Source organism: Chlorocebus sabaeus, chromosome 21 (assembly GCF_047675955.1).
Source record: "Chlorocebus sabaeus isolate Y175 chromosome 21, mChlSab1.0.hap1, whole genome shotgun sequence".
NCBI lineage: Eukaryota > Metazoa > Chordata > Mammalia > Primates > Cercopithecidae > Chlorocebus > Chlorocebus sabaeus.
This window is the reverse complement of record NC_132924.1, coordinates 80,353,203-80,367,902: the sequence shown is the minus strand read 5'-3', so window position 1 is coordinate 80,367,902 and position 14,700 is coordinate 80,353,203. Positions and strand designations below refer to the sequence as shown.

Genomic DNA, 14,700 nt, shown 5'->3' with positions numbered 1-14,700 from the left:
GTGAGAAAAAGAGAAAGCCAAGTTTCACATACATGAAGAAGCAGGTCAGATGTTTTAAAGGTTAACTTTTTAGATGAAGGGAAATTTGTTCTTTATAAAAGAAAAAAGACAATGCAAAAGCTGGTAGAAGGATTGTAAACAGGGATGATGTGAGAAGACACTGAATTAATTATAGGAGTAAGGAAACGTGAAAATAGTGGTTATAGGCATTTGATAGTAATTGTTGAAAGAAAAGTGTAAGATCAAATAGTTTGACTACTAAATGAAAATCAGCATGATTCAGGATACAGGAAGATAAAAGATACAGGAAGTGCAAGCAGGAAAGAAATATTTCTCAGGTTAAGTTTGATATTGTGAAGAATATTATAAAACAAAGTAGCACAGAACTCTACTTGGGAATATTTACATGATTTTAGGACTTTCACAAATACTTTTTATTTTGTCTCACAAAATAACTCAAAAGTGGAACACAAAAATGGAAAATGTAAAACCTAAGTCTGTACACTTCCCTCTCAGACAGTGAGGTTTATTAGGGAGGCAGCTGTGGATGGAAAGGGCCAAGCTAATGGAGCAGGTCTCTGCAGGCTGGTCTCTCTTCCGTATGCTTTGATAACTCTGTAAGTAGGATTTGCAAGTAAAGGCATATCCCCCATTAGCATTAATAGGATTTTACTGTTACTCCTTTAGTTTAAGGAAACAGATAATACAGTAGGTATTGGTGCATATTATTGTGCATTGATAGTGGGGACTTATGTAGAAATTAAAATGTTAATATAGGCCAGACACAGTTGCTCACATTTGTAATCCCAGCACTTTGGGAGGCTGAAGCAGGTGGATCACTGAAGTCAGGAGTTTGAGACCATCCTGACAAACATGGCAAAACCCCGTCACTACTAAAAATACATCCATTAGCTGGGCATGGTGGCGGACAGCTGTAATCCCAGCTACTTGGGAGACTGAGGCAGGAGAATCGCTTGAACCCAGGAGGTGGAGATTGCAGTGAGCCAAGATAGCACCACTGCACTTCAGCCGGGGCAAGAGTGAGACTCCATCTCAAAACAAACAAACAAACAAAAAAGTTACTATAGTCCTGAATGTTTAATTGTGAAATATATTTGTAAATATGTACATTGTAAAACAAATGATTTTCTTTTTTTAATATAGAGTTATGTTTTTATGGGAGGTTTTTAAAAAAGATATTTACAGCCTGATACAATAGCATTTAGTTCTGTGCAGTTTTAAGTTAGTTTTTAAAAAATTTTGTTTCCACAGTCCAGAAAAGGCTTTGAAAGACTCACTACAACCCTATGAGGCTGCTTATCTATCAAAATCCTTATCTCGACTCTTCGATCCTATCAACTTGGTTTTTCCCCCGGGTGGTCGTAATCCTCCTTCCTCTGATGAACTTGATGGTATTATTAAAACTATAGCAAGGTATGTATTTTTTATATAGTGGCATGCCATATAAGATGACTGCCATATTTGTTAGTGATATATGATAGCAGTACATCTTTAATTTATTTTCAAATTATTCAAGTAATTAGGCCCACAATTAAGAATTTTACAGTAAATGAGTGCACACATAGTAAGTACTTGAGATTCCAATTAATAAAATAATTTAAATACCTTAAATATAGTCTAAAAATAGTCTGTTATAATTATTCTGTATCTTGCCAAGGATGCAAAGTAAACCTAGCTGTTTATACCATAGTAAATTTCTTACATTATACAAGAAATCAAATACAATAAATGATTTTATAAATTGAGAAACTAAAACATGCAGGTTAATTTTTTTTATCCTAAACTCCAGAAGGTGCTTCATGGCAGAAATAAGAATATAAGTTTGATTAGCTTGCGTTTGCTATTTTAAGCTTTTTAAGTGAATGTGACAGCTTTTAGGACTCTAAAAAGGGAGGGTATCATAGCAGAGGTGCCACCTGAATGCCTGCAGACAATGTAATTATATACTGTTGGCTTTAGACACTTATTTAAAAGTTGTCCAGACTAATTTGCAGTTGAAATTATCTGTTTCTGTCATGACTAACAAGTTGTCATAATAGTAGATCTGTACATTTGAGATGGATATTTTAAGGAATAAAAAATAGTATGAGACCGAGGTCTAAATTCTTTTAAAGATTTGAAGATGGTGATTCTGAGGTATGGAAGAGTAAGACTAAAAAAGCCACAGGTGGCCAGGCATGATGGCTCACGCCTGTAATCCCAGCACTTTGGGAGGTGGAGGTGGGTGGATCACCTGAGATCAGGAGTTCGAGACTATCCTGGTGAAACCCCATCTCTAGTAAAAATTCAAAAATTAGCTGGGCCTGGTGGCGCATGCCTGTAACCCCAGCTACTCAGGAGGCTGAGGCATCAGAATCGCTTGAATCCGAGAGGGGAAGGCCGCAGTGAGCCGAGATCATGCCACTGCACTCCAGTCTGGCTGACAAGAGTGAGTCTCAAAAAATAAAAAGCCACATGTATAATAATATACATAAGCATATCTTTTGCTGCAGATGTACCTACAAATTATCTAGATTGCCCAGCATCTTGGTCTTAAATCTCTCCACAATTGCCTTGACTTTCCAAAGTTCTGACTAGGTCCTAGTAACTTGATCTCTTTGACCTGTTTATGTAAATATTAAAGAGGAATCTCTCCCATTCCTCTATGCAACTTGACAATGCTATAATCAAATATAATCTACAGCTGGAAGAATCATGCTTATGGTAGTGTTTAATAAAATTTAAAAGTGAACATTAACAAAATTATGTCTCAATACTATATGAAAGTGCATTTTTGTTACACATAGTATGCACTAGTATTGCTTCAAACTCTTCCAACTTCTTTAGAAAGAGAATCTGGTAAGATTTACTCTACTACTTCAGGGACAGTAATTACTTTTCTTGCTTTCCATCTGTATATGGGTTTCTATATGATTTTTAATTTCTAGTATTCTTTCCATGGTCTTTATAAAATACCTTTTTTTTTTTTTGGCCGTCAGATCAAATGCCCCAATTAATCCAATGTTAAAGTTGAAAAGAAGCATGACAAAAAAATACTTTAAGAATCCGAATTTTAAAAATTTGTAATTATAGACCTGCTATGCTTTTATATTATTTAAAAAGCTACTCTATTCAAACTAGCATGAATTGGCATAATTTCTACAGAAACTGAGTATATATCATGTGTAATTTATATTTTTAGCCTGTGTCCGTTCAAGGTCATCATTGCCATTCAAGAGCTGTCATTTCCTTGCAGATGTCTGTGATATGCAATGCCTCTAATTGCACTTTGTCAGTCTTACCAAGAGTGCGACCTTAAAAATCTGTACACGATTTACTCCTTTAATGACAGACTGAACCCACATATGACATGCTTTTATTAATGAGAAACTGGTCATTAAGGAAGCTGTCTCCAGGCACATTTTCCTAATACTGAATTTAGGTGGTAAAATGAAACAATGCAACCAGTTCTTGGAAGCAGTGAAATCTATAAAAAGAATAACCATATTGCTTATTGGGTTTGAGTTTTTATCTTGCTCTTTACTTTGTTGATGAACGATGGTGCTAATATTTAAAAACTGTTTTTATTTTCTCCAGTGAACTAAATGTTGCTGCTGTTGATACAAACCTCACATTAGCTGTGTCAAAAAATGTGGCAAAGACCATCCAGTTATACAGTGTAAAGTCAGAGCAGCTTGTAAGTGATATCCTTTATCTGTAAACTTTAATGATTTTGTTTAAAATTACTAACTATATAATACTTGACTAATCATAAATATTGAATTAACTATTCATTTACTTCCGTTTTTACTGTAGTGAAAGTTTGTAATTTCGTGATGAATTTAAACTAGAAAAAAAATTTCTGTTAACAAAAAAATGGCCCTCCTACACATTGTCAGTACACTTTCAGAAGACAGGCAAGTTTTTATAAGGTTTCTTTTTTTAACGCATGTGCCAATTAATGGGCTAATTATGTATTTTTAAATATTTAAATATTTTAAATAATTTACATAAATTATAATTATATATGATCAATCAAATTTTCCCTTTTGTGTGACCACTAATTCCACATATCATTCATGCATGGTCACCTAGTGTGAAATTGACTTGAACTGTTAGAAAACTGTTGTAGGAAGTAAAGTACGTAAAATTTTAGTAGAAAAATGTTTATTTACTTTTTAAAGATTCCAACCTCAGAGCCTGGGAGTTTAACCCTAAAATTATTCTATTTGAAATAGCTATAGGCATGCATTTAAAATAATAAGTACGTAACTGAATCATAATCTTAATTCTATACATTAATGTTTTAAAGTTAAGCATACATATTTCACCAGTATGTATGTATGCTAATTGAAATTCAAACAAAATAAGACTTCAATATTTTTTTATTATTATTGATATACTAATTTTAGACAGTGTGTCAAAATCTGATTGTCTCCACTTTCTTTAGTGTGTTAGCCAACTACATTTTCAGTTTATCCTCTCTAACTGTTCCCAATTGAAATATCATAATAAACAAAATAATCTACTTTTACCTATATCCAAGTTGTTTCAGTTTGTTCTGTGATAACTTTTAGGGTAAGCTGGTGACATACTGAAGGACTTACATAAAATGATCCTTGGAGGTAACAGTCATGTTACGAGGCTTCCTACTTTTAGTTCCCGTGGATGGCCAGATTTTGTTTGCAAATATGGTACTATTTTCCATTCAGTTGATCTTGTAGTCTTGACAAAATCATCTTAGAAGCATCTTTTTAAGAACTTTATTGAAAACTAACCATACAGAGATATGGAAGCTCTTTGTAGGAAATTACTATGAATTTAGATTAGTAATTTTTCTCTCAATCTGTGTTTAAAGATGCTTTATTATAATGTTCATTGCTTCAAAAGCATGGTTATTGCTATAAATAAAATTCATTATTATATCTACTGGAGTTTAGTGTAATTACTGACAATACCAAGACCTGAAGTTAACACCATAAGAAAGATCCAGCATATATATAGAAAGTACCTTGCATTGAGAGTACGGAGGGACAGTGGTAATGGTTAACATACTTCAGTTAACATAGTAATGTAAATTACTTAAGCCTACCTAACGTACCTGCAATGTTGAAGGCTAACAGAAAATCATTGACATTTTTTGGTTTTTAATTGGATTATTTCTTTTTTTATTAAAGATGCTTTTATTTTTCAACTTTCATTTTAGTGTATAAGGGAAACTTAAGCATTAAATAAGATTATAAAAAGCATATGCCCTATTTTTTAAAATACATTATTGACTAATGTCTTAAGTAGCAGCTTGCTGTGATTGCTCATTTCTTGGCATTTAATAACACTCTTCTACTCCTCTATGTTTTAAAATTATACCTGTTCTTTAATCTTTACAAATATTCCTGTTCTTTTAGAATAATTTGACTGAAAACATTTAGAGGAAAATAGCCAAATAGTCTTTAGTGGAAGAAAGACTTGAAACAGATTTTTGAATTGGATAACTACTCTGCCTATAAATGGAAATGCTGACTTGAGATTTGGTACAAAAACTAAATCAATGAGTGGGAGATTCTTTTCAAAGATGAAAAATTTAAGCTTCCAATCCACAAGATTAAGAAGTGACAGAATCTGTTGTTTCCTGACTTTTTAATGATCGCCATTCTGACTGGCATGAGATAGTATCTCATTGTGGTTTTGATTTGCATTTCTCTAATGACCAGTGATGATGAGCTTTTTTTCATATGTTTGTTGGCTGCATATATGTCTTCTTTTGAGAAGTGTCTCTTCAGATCCTTCGCCAACTTTTTGATGGGATTGTTTGTTTGTTTGTTTTGTAAATTTGAGTTCTTTGTAGATTCTGGATATTAGCCCTTTGTCAGATGGATAGATTGCAAAAATTTTGTCCCATTCTGTTGCCTGTTCACTCTGATAATAGTTTCTTTTGCTGTGCAGAAGCTCTTTAGTTTAATTAGATCCCATTTGTCAATTTTCGCGTTTGTTGCCATTGCTTTTGGTGTTTTAGTCATGAAGTCTTTGCCCATGTCTATGTCCTGAATGGTATTGCCTAGGTTTTCTAAAGTTTTTATGGTTTTAGGTCTTATGTTTAAGTCTTTAATCCATCTTGAGTTAATGTTTGTATTGGGGTAAGGAAGGGGTCTAGTTTCACATTTATTAAATAGGGAATCCTTTCCCCATTGCTTGTTTTTGTCAGGTTTGTGTAAGATCAGATGGTTGTAGATGTGTGACGTTATTTCTGCAGCCATTAAAAAGGATGAGTTCATGTCCTTTGCAGGGACGTGGATGAAGCTGGAAACCGTCATTCTCAGCAAACTAACACAGGAACAGAAAACCAAACACTGCATATTCTCACCCATAAGTGGGAGTTGACCATTGAGAACACATGGATGCAGATAGGGGAACATCACACACCAGGGCCTGTCAGTGGGTGGGAGGCTAGAGGAGGGATAGCATTAGGAGAAATACCTAATGTAGATGACAGGTTGATGGGTGCAGCAAACCACCATGGCACGTGTATACATGTGTAACAAACCTGCACATTCTGCACATGTATCTCAGAACTTAAAGTATAATTTTAAAAAAAAAGGAAAGAAAACAAAAGAAAAGAAAAGAAGGAAGAGAGGGAGGAAGGGAGGGAATGAGGGAGGGAGGGAAATCAGATAATTAATGGAATGTTCAAGCAGTGAGATAAAGGAAAGCTAGAATTTTAAGCATGCTTTCAGAAAGAGTGACTTGAAAATACAGCCTGAAATGTACATTGAGCAGCTTTTCAGAATCTGAAATTTATTTCCCTAAAGATTAGTTATAGGAGTTTCTTGGCTACTGAAACATTTTAGTATACTTAATTATAGCTTTAATTCATATCAGGAGAAGGACTTATAAAAGGTTTTTTCAAGCTGATTTTTAATATTCTGGGATATAGTAGATTATAACATTAAATTATATGTAGAGTGCATTATATACTTAATACATCTGAAATTATTTTTATGATTACCTATTTTTTTCCCTAAGGCTTTTCTCTTACTAATCACCAAAGGTATGTGTTATACAAACCTATATCTCTGTAAGGAGAAATCCTTTGGTCCTTCTGAATCCAAAGTGGTACCAGAGAATTTATTTTAAAAGTGAGGTTGGGCCACAAAAATAAATACCGTCATTAACCTTTATAGTGAATCAGGGAATTGTGCCAAGCCTTATATATATATTATTTCATTTATTTCACAACAGTCCCATTAGATGAAAGTATTACTGTCCACCACTACAAAATGTAGAAATTGAAGCTGAGAACAGTTAATAGCATGAGTAATATCGACTACTAAAATTAGAATGCCTGGAAGCAGGTGTTGGCACTAGCATTCAAATCCAGACCAGACTGTAAAACAAGCTTGTTCAACTCACCTTATTTTTTACTGTTGTTGTTCTCTTGTGTTTTGTTAGGCTTTTAGCAGCCTGAAACCATGATTTTTAGTTTCTGTCTTTAGTGCTAAGCGGAAAAGTATGAGTAAGGGACTTTACTGGCCCAACCAGAAACAGCAACTAAGAACCCATGACTGTGTTCTCTCACATGTTCACCTCTGCACCAACCTTTAATGTTTTCTTATTTCTGATCTGTAGCTTATATATAAACATAACATCTTTTTTATTTAAGAAAAGTTACATTGTGTTATGCATATTGTTTTGTGAATTGTTCATTCATTTTACAATATATCAAGATGTTAATATATGCATAATATATTTTATTTATGTGTAGAATAGTTTATTTTACTTCCGTGCTCTTAATGTATAGTTAGATGATTTCATAGTTGAATTTTGAAATAGTAGGGATTTAGCATTGAGGCTTCACATCTGAGTTCTAAGCAATAGGATTTAGTTCCTCCAATATGTATTTAACTTAGTATGGGTCATGTGAATAACAGCTTTCTAGATGCTCTTTTGTAAAAGTGAGATCAAGGTTTTTTAGATTTTCATTTAAAAATTCTTATTTGTCTTGACAGCAATTGTGAGTTTATAATTAACTAAGTAGAATTTTGTGTTTCAAATGCACACATACCCTATAGGTGTAATATTATAATATTTTATGACTGAACTGAACAAATTATTTAATGGTGATATATTGGGGATTTGTTTGTATAGTCTGAAATGTGACCTTTAGAAGAAAAGGTCACTAGACCTTACAGTGGAAAGTTGGGAGTTTTTGTTTGTTTTTGAGATGGTCTCACTCTGTCGCCCAGGCTGAAGTACAGTGGCATGATCATGGCTCATTGCAACCTCCACCTCTCAGGCTCAAAGTATCCTCCTGCTTCAGCCTCTGGGCACGCCAGCATACCTAGCTAATTTTCTTAATTTTGTAGAGATGGGGGTCTCGCCACATTGCTCAGGCTGGTCTCGAACTCCTGGGTTCAAATGATCCATAGCCTTGGCCTTCTGAAGTACTGGGGTTACAGGTGTGAGCCAATGTACCTAGCCACAATGGAAAGTTTTAATTAGTATTTTCCTTATCCTCTGTGTGTTAAAAGGAAACTAAAATATTAGTATATATTTTATTGGCACCTTTAAAATTTGTATAAGCTTGTAAACTTTTTTGATATCAATTTTGGAGTCAAATATATTAATAAGTATTCCTTTTAAAAACTGAAGGGCATTTTCCGACACTAACCATTATTTGATGGTTCCAGGGAATGGCATCTAGAATCTTAGTGTAAATGGCAAATGTTATGAACTGTGAGAAAGGAGATTGGCATTTAATTAGGTTGCAGACCATTTGAAACAATAATAGGAATGACATTTAAGGGGAGGTCTCAACTTCAATGCAGATCAGTAGCTGTGTATGGGGTCATTAGTTCTAGACACTAAGGTTTTATTTTAAGACTTTGTAAATATGCACTTTATTCTTCATATAATTTCATAAGTTGGAGACTTGACATTCCTATGATGGAAAAAAGCATACATGTGTGATATTTAAATGATATAGAGACATGAGCTAAAATATGAGTTCAATTTTTTTTTTTGCTTGTTTGTTTGTTTTTAGTTTTAAAAGTATTGACCAGGTCTGGTGGCTCATGCCTATAATCCCAGCACTTTGGGAGACTGAGGTGGGTGGATCACCTGAGGTCAGAAGTTCAAGACCAGCCTGACCAATATGGTGAAACCTCATCTCTACTAAAAATACAAAAATTAGCCAGGTGTGGGTGCGCGCCAGGAGAATCACATGAACCCAGGAGGCGGAGGTTGCAGTGAGCTTAGCTTGCACCACTGCAGTCAAGCCTGGGCAACAGACTGAGACTGCATCTCAAAATAAATAAATAAATACAAGTATTATTTAATGGAGATTTTAATGTCATCTACATGGGCTGTCACCCCGTATATTATTATATGGTAATAGCTTATGTTGCTAATACAAAAAAAAAAAAAAAAAAAAAAACAAAGGAAATATGAAATCACTTGGAAGAGTTTTTATATTATGTGCAAACAGGTGAAACAAATCAGTTGTATCTTTTTGACCAAATGCACTTTCACTGTAATACAAACACAACACACCAATCCCTTTAGGTTATCTGGCTAGCCTCTTGATCCTTTTTTTTTTTTTTTTTAAGAGAAGGGGATCTCACTGTGTTGGCCAGCTTGGTCTTGAACTCTTGGCCTCAAGCAACCTCCCACCTCAGCCTCCCAAAGTGAGCCACCATGCCTGGCCCTCTTGATCCTTTAGATAGCCTTCCACTCTTTGTTACCTCTCTTCTTACGTTGGACTGTTTTGGGATTACTTCGTCCTTTCTTCAAGATAGCTTTCTGGCCTGATACACTGGCTATAGCTATAATCCTAGCACTTTGAGAGTTCGAGACAGAAGGATTGCTTGAGCCCAGTAGTCCAAGACTAGCTGGGGCAACATAGTGAGACCCTGTGTCTACAAAAGCAGAAGGAAAAAAGATAGCTTTCTGACTTGCTTCTCAGACCTGTAAGAGCTTCATTTTCCGGTGGCTGTGGCAAATCAATACTAGACGAACTGTCAGGACTAAGAGTCGGTAGATCATATTGAAGACAGAGAGCAATGACAAATAATATTTTCAAGAGAAAGTAAAAAATTTGAAATTTTTAGTTAAAGCAAGTCAAAGTCTGTGTTAGTTATCTGTTGCCATAAGAATGCTGTGTAACTGACAACCGCTGTTGGCATGGGTGACACGCAGTAAGCATTTTTGCTCATGCTTCTCGGGTCGTATGGGGACTAGCTAGGTGGCTTTACTGAGGTTGGCTGGGTTTACTCACAAGCCTGACTGGCTGCTGTTCTAGACTGGCCTTAACCATATTAAAACTCTGCTCTGTTACATGTATCTCTAATTCTGCAGCAGGCTATCCTGGGCCTGATCTCATGATGAAGACAGGGCGCAGGAGAGAAAATATTCCCATAAGTCTCACTCACCAAAACAACCCCTCCACAGTGCAAAATTAAGTAGCAAAGAATGTACATACAAAGTGGGTGAAGAATTGGGACGAATTATGGTATCTATCACAAAGCCAAATTGAGAGCATGTAACAATGAAAAAAGAGAGCTCATGAACTTTTTTAATTTTAATTTTTAATATTTAGAGACAGGGTATCGCTACATTGCCTGACTGTTATGCAAGGAGTATTCGCAGATGCAACCAGCGTTCTCTAAAGCCCCAAACTCCTCTGCTCAAGCAATCCTTCTGCCTCAGCCTCTCAAGTAGCTGGGACCACAGGCAACTCCACCACACCTGGCTGAGCTTTTATTTTTATTCCCAAAGATGTACGCTCCCTACTTGAATCCTAATGGTGTGTTTTTGCTAAATTTTTATGTCATTTGATACCACCTTCACTGCCAAAGAAGAGAGAAATTCATTGCTATGGTAATTTACTTAATGATTTCAGTTAATGTTAATATTACTATAAAAATCATAAGCCTTTTTTCTATATGACTTTTAAATTATATATGTTGACCTCTTATCACATTTTCTAATCTTTATTGTCCTAAACCTCTTTTCATTGCCACAGGCATATAATATTCAAACATTTTTCCTTTTCTTTTTTTTTTATCTTTCTCATTTAAAATTTTTTTTCTTCATTCCAGAATATGAAGTGTTTTAGTATCTGAGTAAATGGAATCCTCCACACCCACCCTAGAAAATATTAGTATTAGAAGTTTGAAAAGAAATTGAGTAATTGAATCTTGCACCATAATTTTTTACTGCCATGTTATCGCTTCAATACCATCAAGAAGATTTTTGAAATATGTTATTTGGTTTTTCCAGATGTTCTCATTGAGAGAATTGGTCAATTACATAGTCAATTTTTTACTGGGATTGGAAGTCCTAACACTATAGAGCTTTTATATCTGTTGAAGCATATTAGTGATCAAGTAGAGCTTTTAATCCTACCCTTTTCCAAGGTATGAACTATAATTTAATGCCTTCATGTATGCTTAAAAATCACGCTATTTGAAAGTATATTTCTGGGAGATAAAATTGTCAACATTTAGTCAAAGTTAGGCTGTGGTTTACTCAGAGCACCCTCCTTCTAGCATACACCCACATACAAATGCATATCACATTAAAGATATAGCTGTACTCATAATAAGATTTAAAGAAAACCTGCGTTTACTGCCCAGGGCCTCTATAGGCATCAACCTAGTGCGACAAACAGCAAGATTGCCTTGCAAATGGAACTAAGGCCAAAACATGCTTAGGAAGTACATCTGCAGTATCCCAGTGTGACACCAGCTACCAGCATTAGATAGAGTTCTGAATTGGAGACCTGCAGTAATGATATGGAGTAATGATATGGAGGGAGGCATGATTAATGGGGCACCTATAACTACCCCTCCCCCAACACATGTATTAGGCACAAACCCAGAATGAGGAAGACTTCCTTTTAAAAATTAGGATGCAAACTAAAACTCTTCATTTGAATATAAGCAAGCTTATTTGAATATTAGAAGCTATGGATTGTCTTTGATTATCCTTTGCTATATCAGATATGTAGCACACTTTTGAGCAGCTTTTACTCAATTCACTAGTATTAGGTTGTGCCAGTTTAGAGTATTTTCTGAGACACATCTAAAAGCAAAAATTGTGATATGGAAAGATTCTCTCTGTAATGGGAATTAAGAAAAATCCTCTGTCTCTTTCTCTATCTCTTAGAAAATCTTTTTAGCATATTCAGTATCGTAGGGCAGGAATTGATAATCTAGCAATGGCAATGGGTTTAGGGGATTTGTGGATCCTAGGAAATTATAAAACTTACAAAACTTAGTTCCATTTGCAAGTTTTATGAAAACAGAAGTATTTTTCAAAATATTTTTGAAATTGTGAACCCCATATATCTGAGACAGGTCTCAGTTAATTTAGAAAGTTTATTTTGCCAAGGTTGAGGACTTGCAGAGACACAGCCTCCGGAGGTCCTGACGACATGTGCCCAAGGTGGTCAGAACACAGTTTGATTTTGTACATTTTAGGGAGTCATGAGACATCAATCAACATATGTAAGATGAACATTGGTTCTGTCCGGAAAGGCGGGACAATTCAAAGTAGGGAGGGAGCTTCCAGGTCATAGGTAGATAAGAAATAAATGGTTGCATTCTTCTGAGTTTCTGAATAGCCTCTCCAAAGGAGGCAATCAGATATACATTTATCTCAGTGAGCAGAGGGGTGACTCTGAATAGAATGGGAGGCAGGTTTGTCATAAGCAGTTCCCAGCTTGACTCTTCCCTTTAGCTTAGTGATTTTGGGGGCCCCAAGATTTATTTTCCTTTCACAGAATTTTCCTGGGAAAATGCTCTAACAGATTTTAAAGAGGCCTGTGATTCTTCCTCCTCAAGTAACTGAAAGTTATCTGGAAAATCCCCCAGGTATTTGAAAGTTAAACAGCAAACATTTAAATGATCTATAGGCCAAAGAGGGATATTTTAAAAAAATATTTCAAGCTAAATAAAAATGCAAATAGAACAAATGTATTAGCATTTGTAGGATGCAGCTAACTCAGCAAAGTTCAAATCATTAAATACTTTTATTGGGGAGGAAAAATGATCTCAGTCAAGGATCTAATCTTCTACGTTAACAAACTAAAAAGAGAGAGAGAGAAAAAAAGAGCAAATTAAACCATAACATGTAAGAAGGAAATAATAAAGATGAGAGCAGAAAACAATCAAGTTAAAAAAAAAATAGAGAACATGATTAAAGCCAAAAGCATATTCTAGAATTATGATTTTAGTAAAATCATTGTATACAAGGTATCACTGAAAACCACCTATTTCTATCTACCAGCTACAAACAGAAAATAGAATTCACTTTATAAAAGGCTATTTACAGTGGCAGCAGAAAATATCAAATTCTAGGAATAATTTGACAAAATATGGGCAAGACTTTACACTGAAAACTATAAGTTGTATTGAGAGAAATTGAAGAAGAATTTTTTAAATGATGGTATATATGCTATTCATGCATTAGATGACTCAGTATTATATGGAGGTTGATTCTTCTGAAATTGATCTATAGATTTGATGTAACTCCAATAAAAATTCTAACTTTAAAAAAAGTTGATCAGTTGATTGTTAAATTTTTACAGAAATACAGAAATGTCAAGAATAACCAAGACACTTGTTTTAAGGGATGGAGTCTTGCTCTGTTGCCCAGGCTAGATGCAATGTCATGATCCTTGCTCACTGTAGCCTGGAACTCCTGGGCTTAAGGGATCCTCTGCCTCAGCCTCCCCAGTAGTTGAGATTTCAGGCATGAGTTACCACACTTGGCAATCAAGACACTTTTTTAAGAAGAGGAACAATGCAGAGCGATTTGCTCTACTAGATAAGAAGACTCATAAAGTTATAGTAAAGGCCAGGTGTGGTGTCTCATGCCGCACTTTGGGAGGCTGAGGAGGGAGAATTACTTGAGATCAGGAGTTTGAGACCACCCTGGGCAATTGAGTGAGATCTCATCTCTACAAAAAAAAAAAAAAAAAAAAAAAGTTCTAGTTAAGATAATGAAGTATAAAGTATTATCACAGGTATAGAAAAATGGAACATTGAAAGAGAAACAGTCCCACATATAGACAGTCACAGTATATTAAAACTCACACTAAACAATTAATTTTACCAAACAGCCACTTTTCTCCAGTTTAAACATCAACTGCCTAAAATAACATTACCAAAACTAAATGTAGTATATATTTTGGAAGTTTGGAGAAAATGAAGGAGTAAAGAGGTGTGTGTGTGTGTGTGTGTGTGTAACATCTTTCTTTTCTTGGGTCTAGATTTTTTATGTTCACTTTTGGTAATTCAAAACATATGTAAGGCTGGGCGACATGGCTCACGCCTGTAATCCCAGCACTGTGAGAGGCCAAGGCAGGTGGATCGCTTGAGCCATGGAGTTCAAGACGAACTTGGGCGACATGCGAAACCCCATCTCTACTGAAAATACCAAAATTAGCGGGGTGTGGTGGCACATATCTGATGTCCCAGATACTTGGAAAGCTGAGGCAGGAGGATCATTCGAGCCCAGAAGGCGGAGGCTGTAGTGAACCAAGATCATGGCCACTGCACTCCAGCAAGAGTAATAGAGGGAGGTCCCGTCTCAAAAAAAAAAAAAAAAAAAGCATATGTGAGTACTATCTTTGCTAAGAACCCAAGAGAGAAAACTTTTTGAAAAAGTTTATGCCTTTCAGTTCTGTTTCAATTTTTACCA

General features: G+C 35.2%; 1 protein-coding gene across 1 annotated transcript in view; it reads left to right on the top strand.

Annotated features, from left to right (window-relative positions):
• The window catches only part of COG5 (component of oligomeric golgi complex 5), a 370,641-nt gene that overhangs the window by 289,925 nt on the left and 66,016 nt on the right, over positions 1 to 14,700 (top strand). Inside the window, exons 13-14 of the mRNA XM_073009243.1 lie at positions 1,273 to 1,434; positions 3,598 to 3,697. Coding sequence (XP_072865344.1) covers positions 1,273 to 1,434; positions 3,598 to 3,697 — 262 coding nt within the window. The remainder of the gene's footprint in view (positions 1 to 1,272; positions 1,435 to 3,597; positions 3,698 to 14,700) is intronic.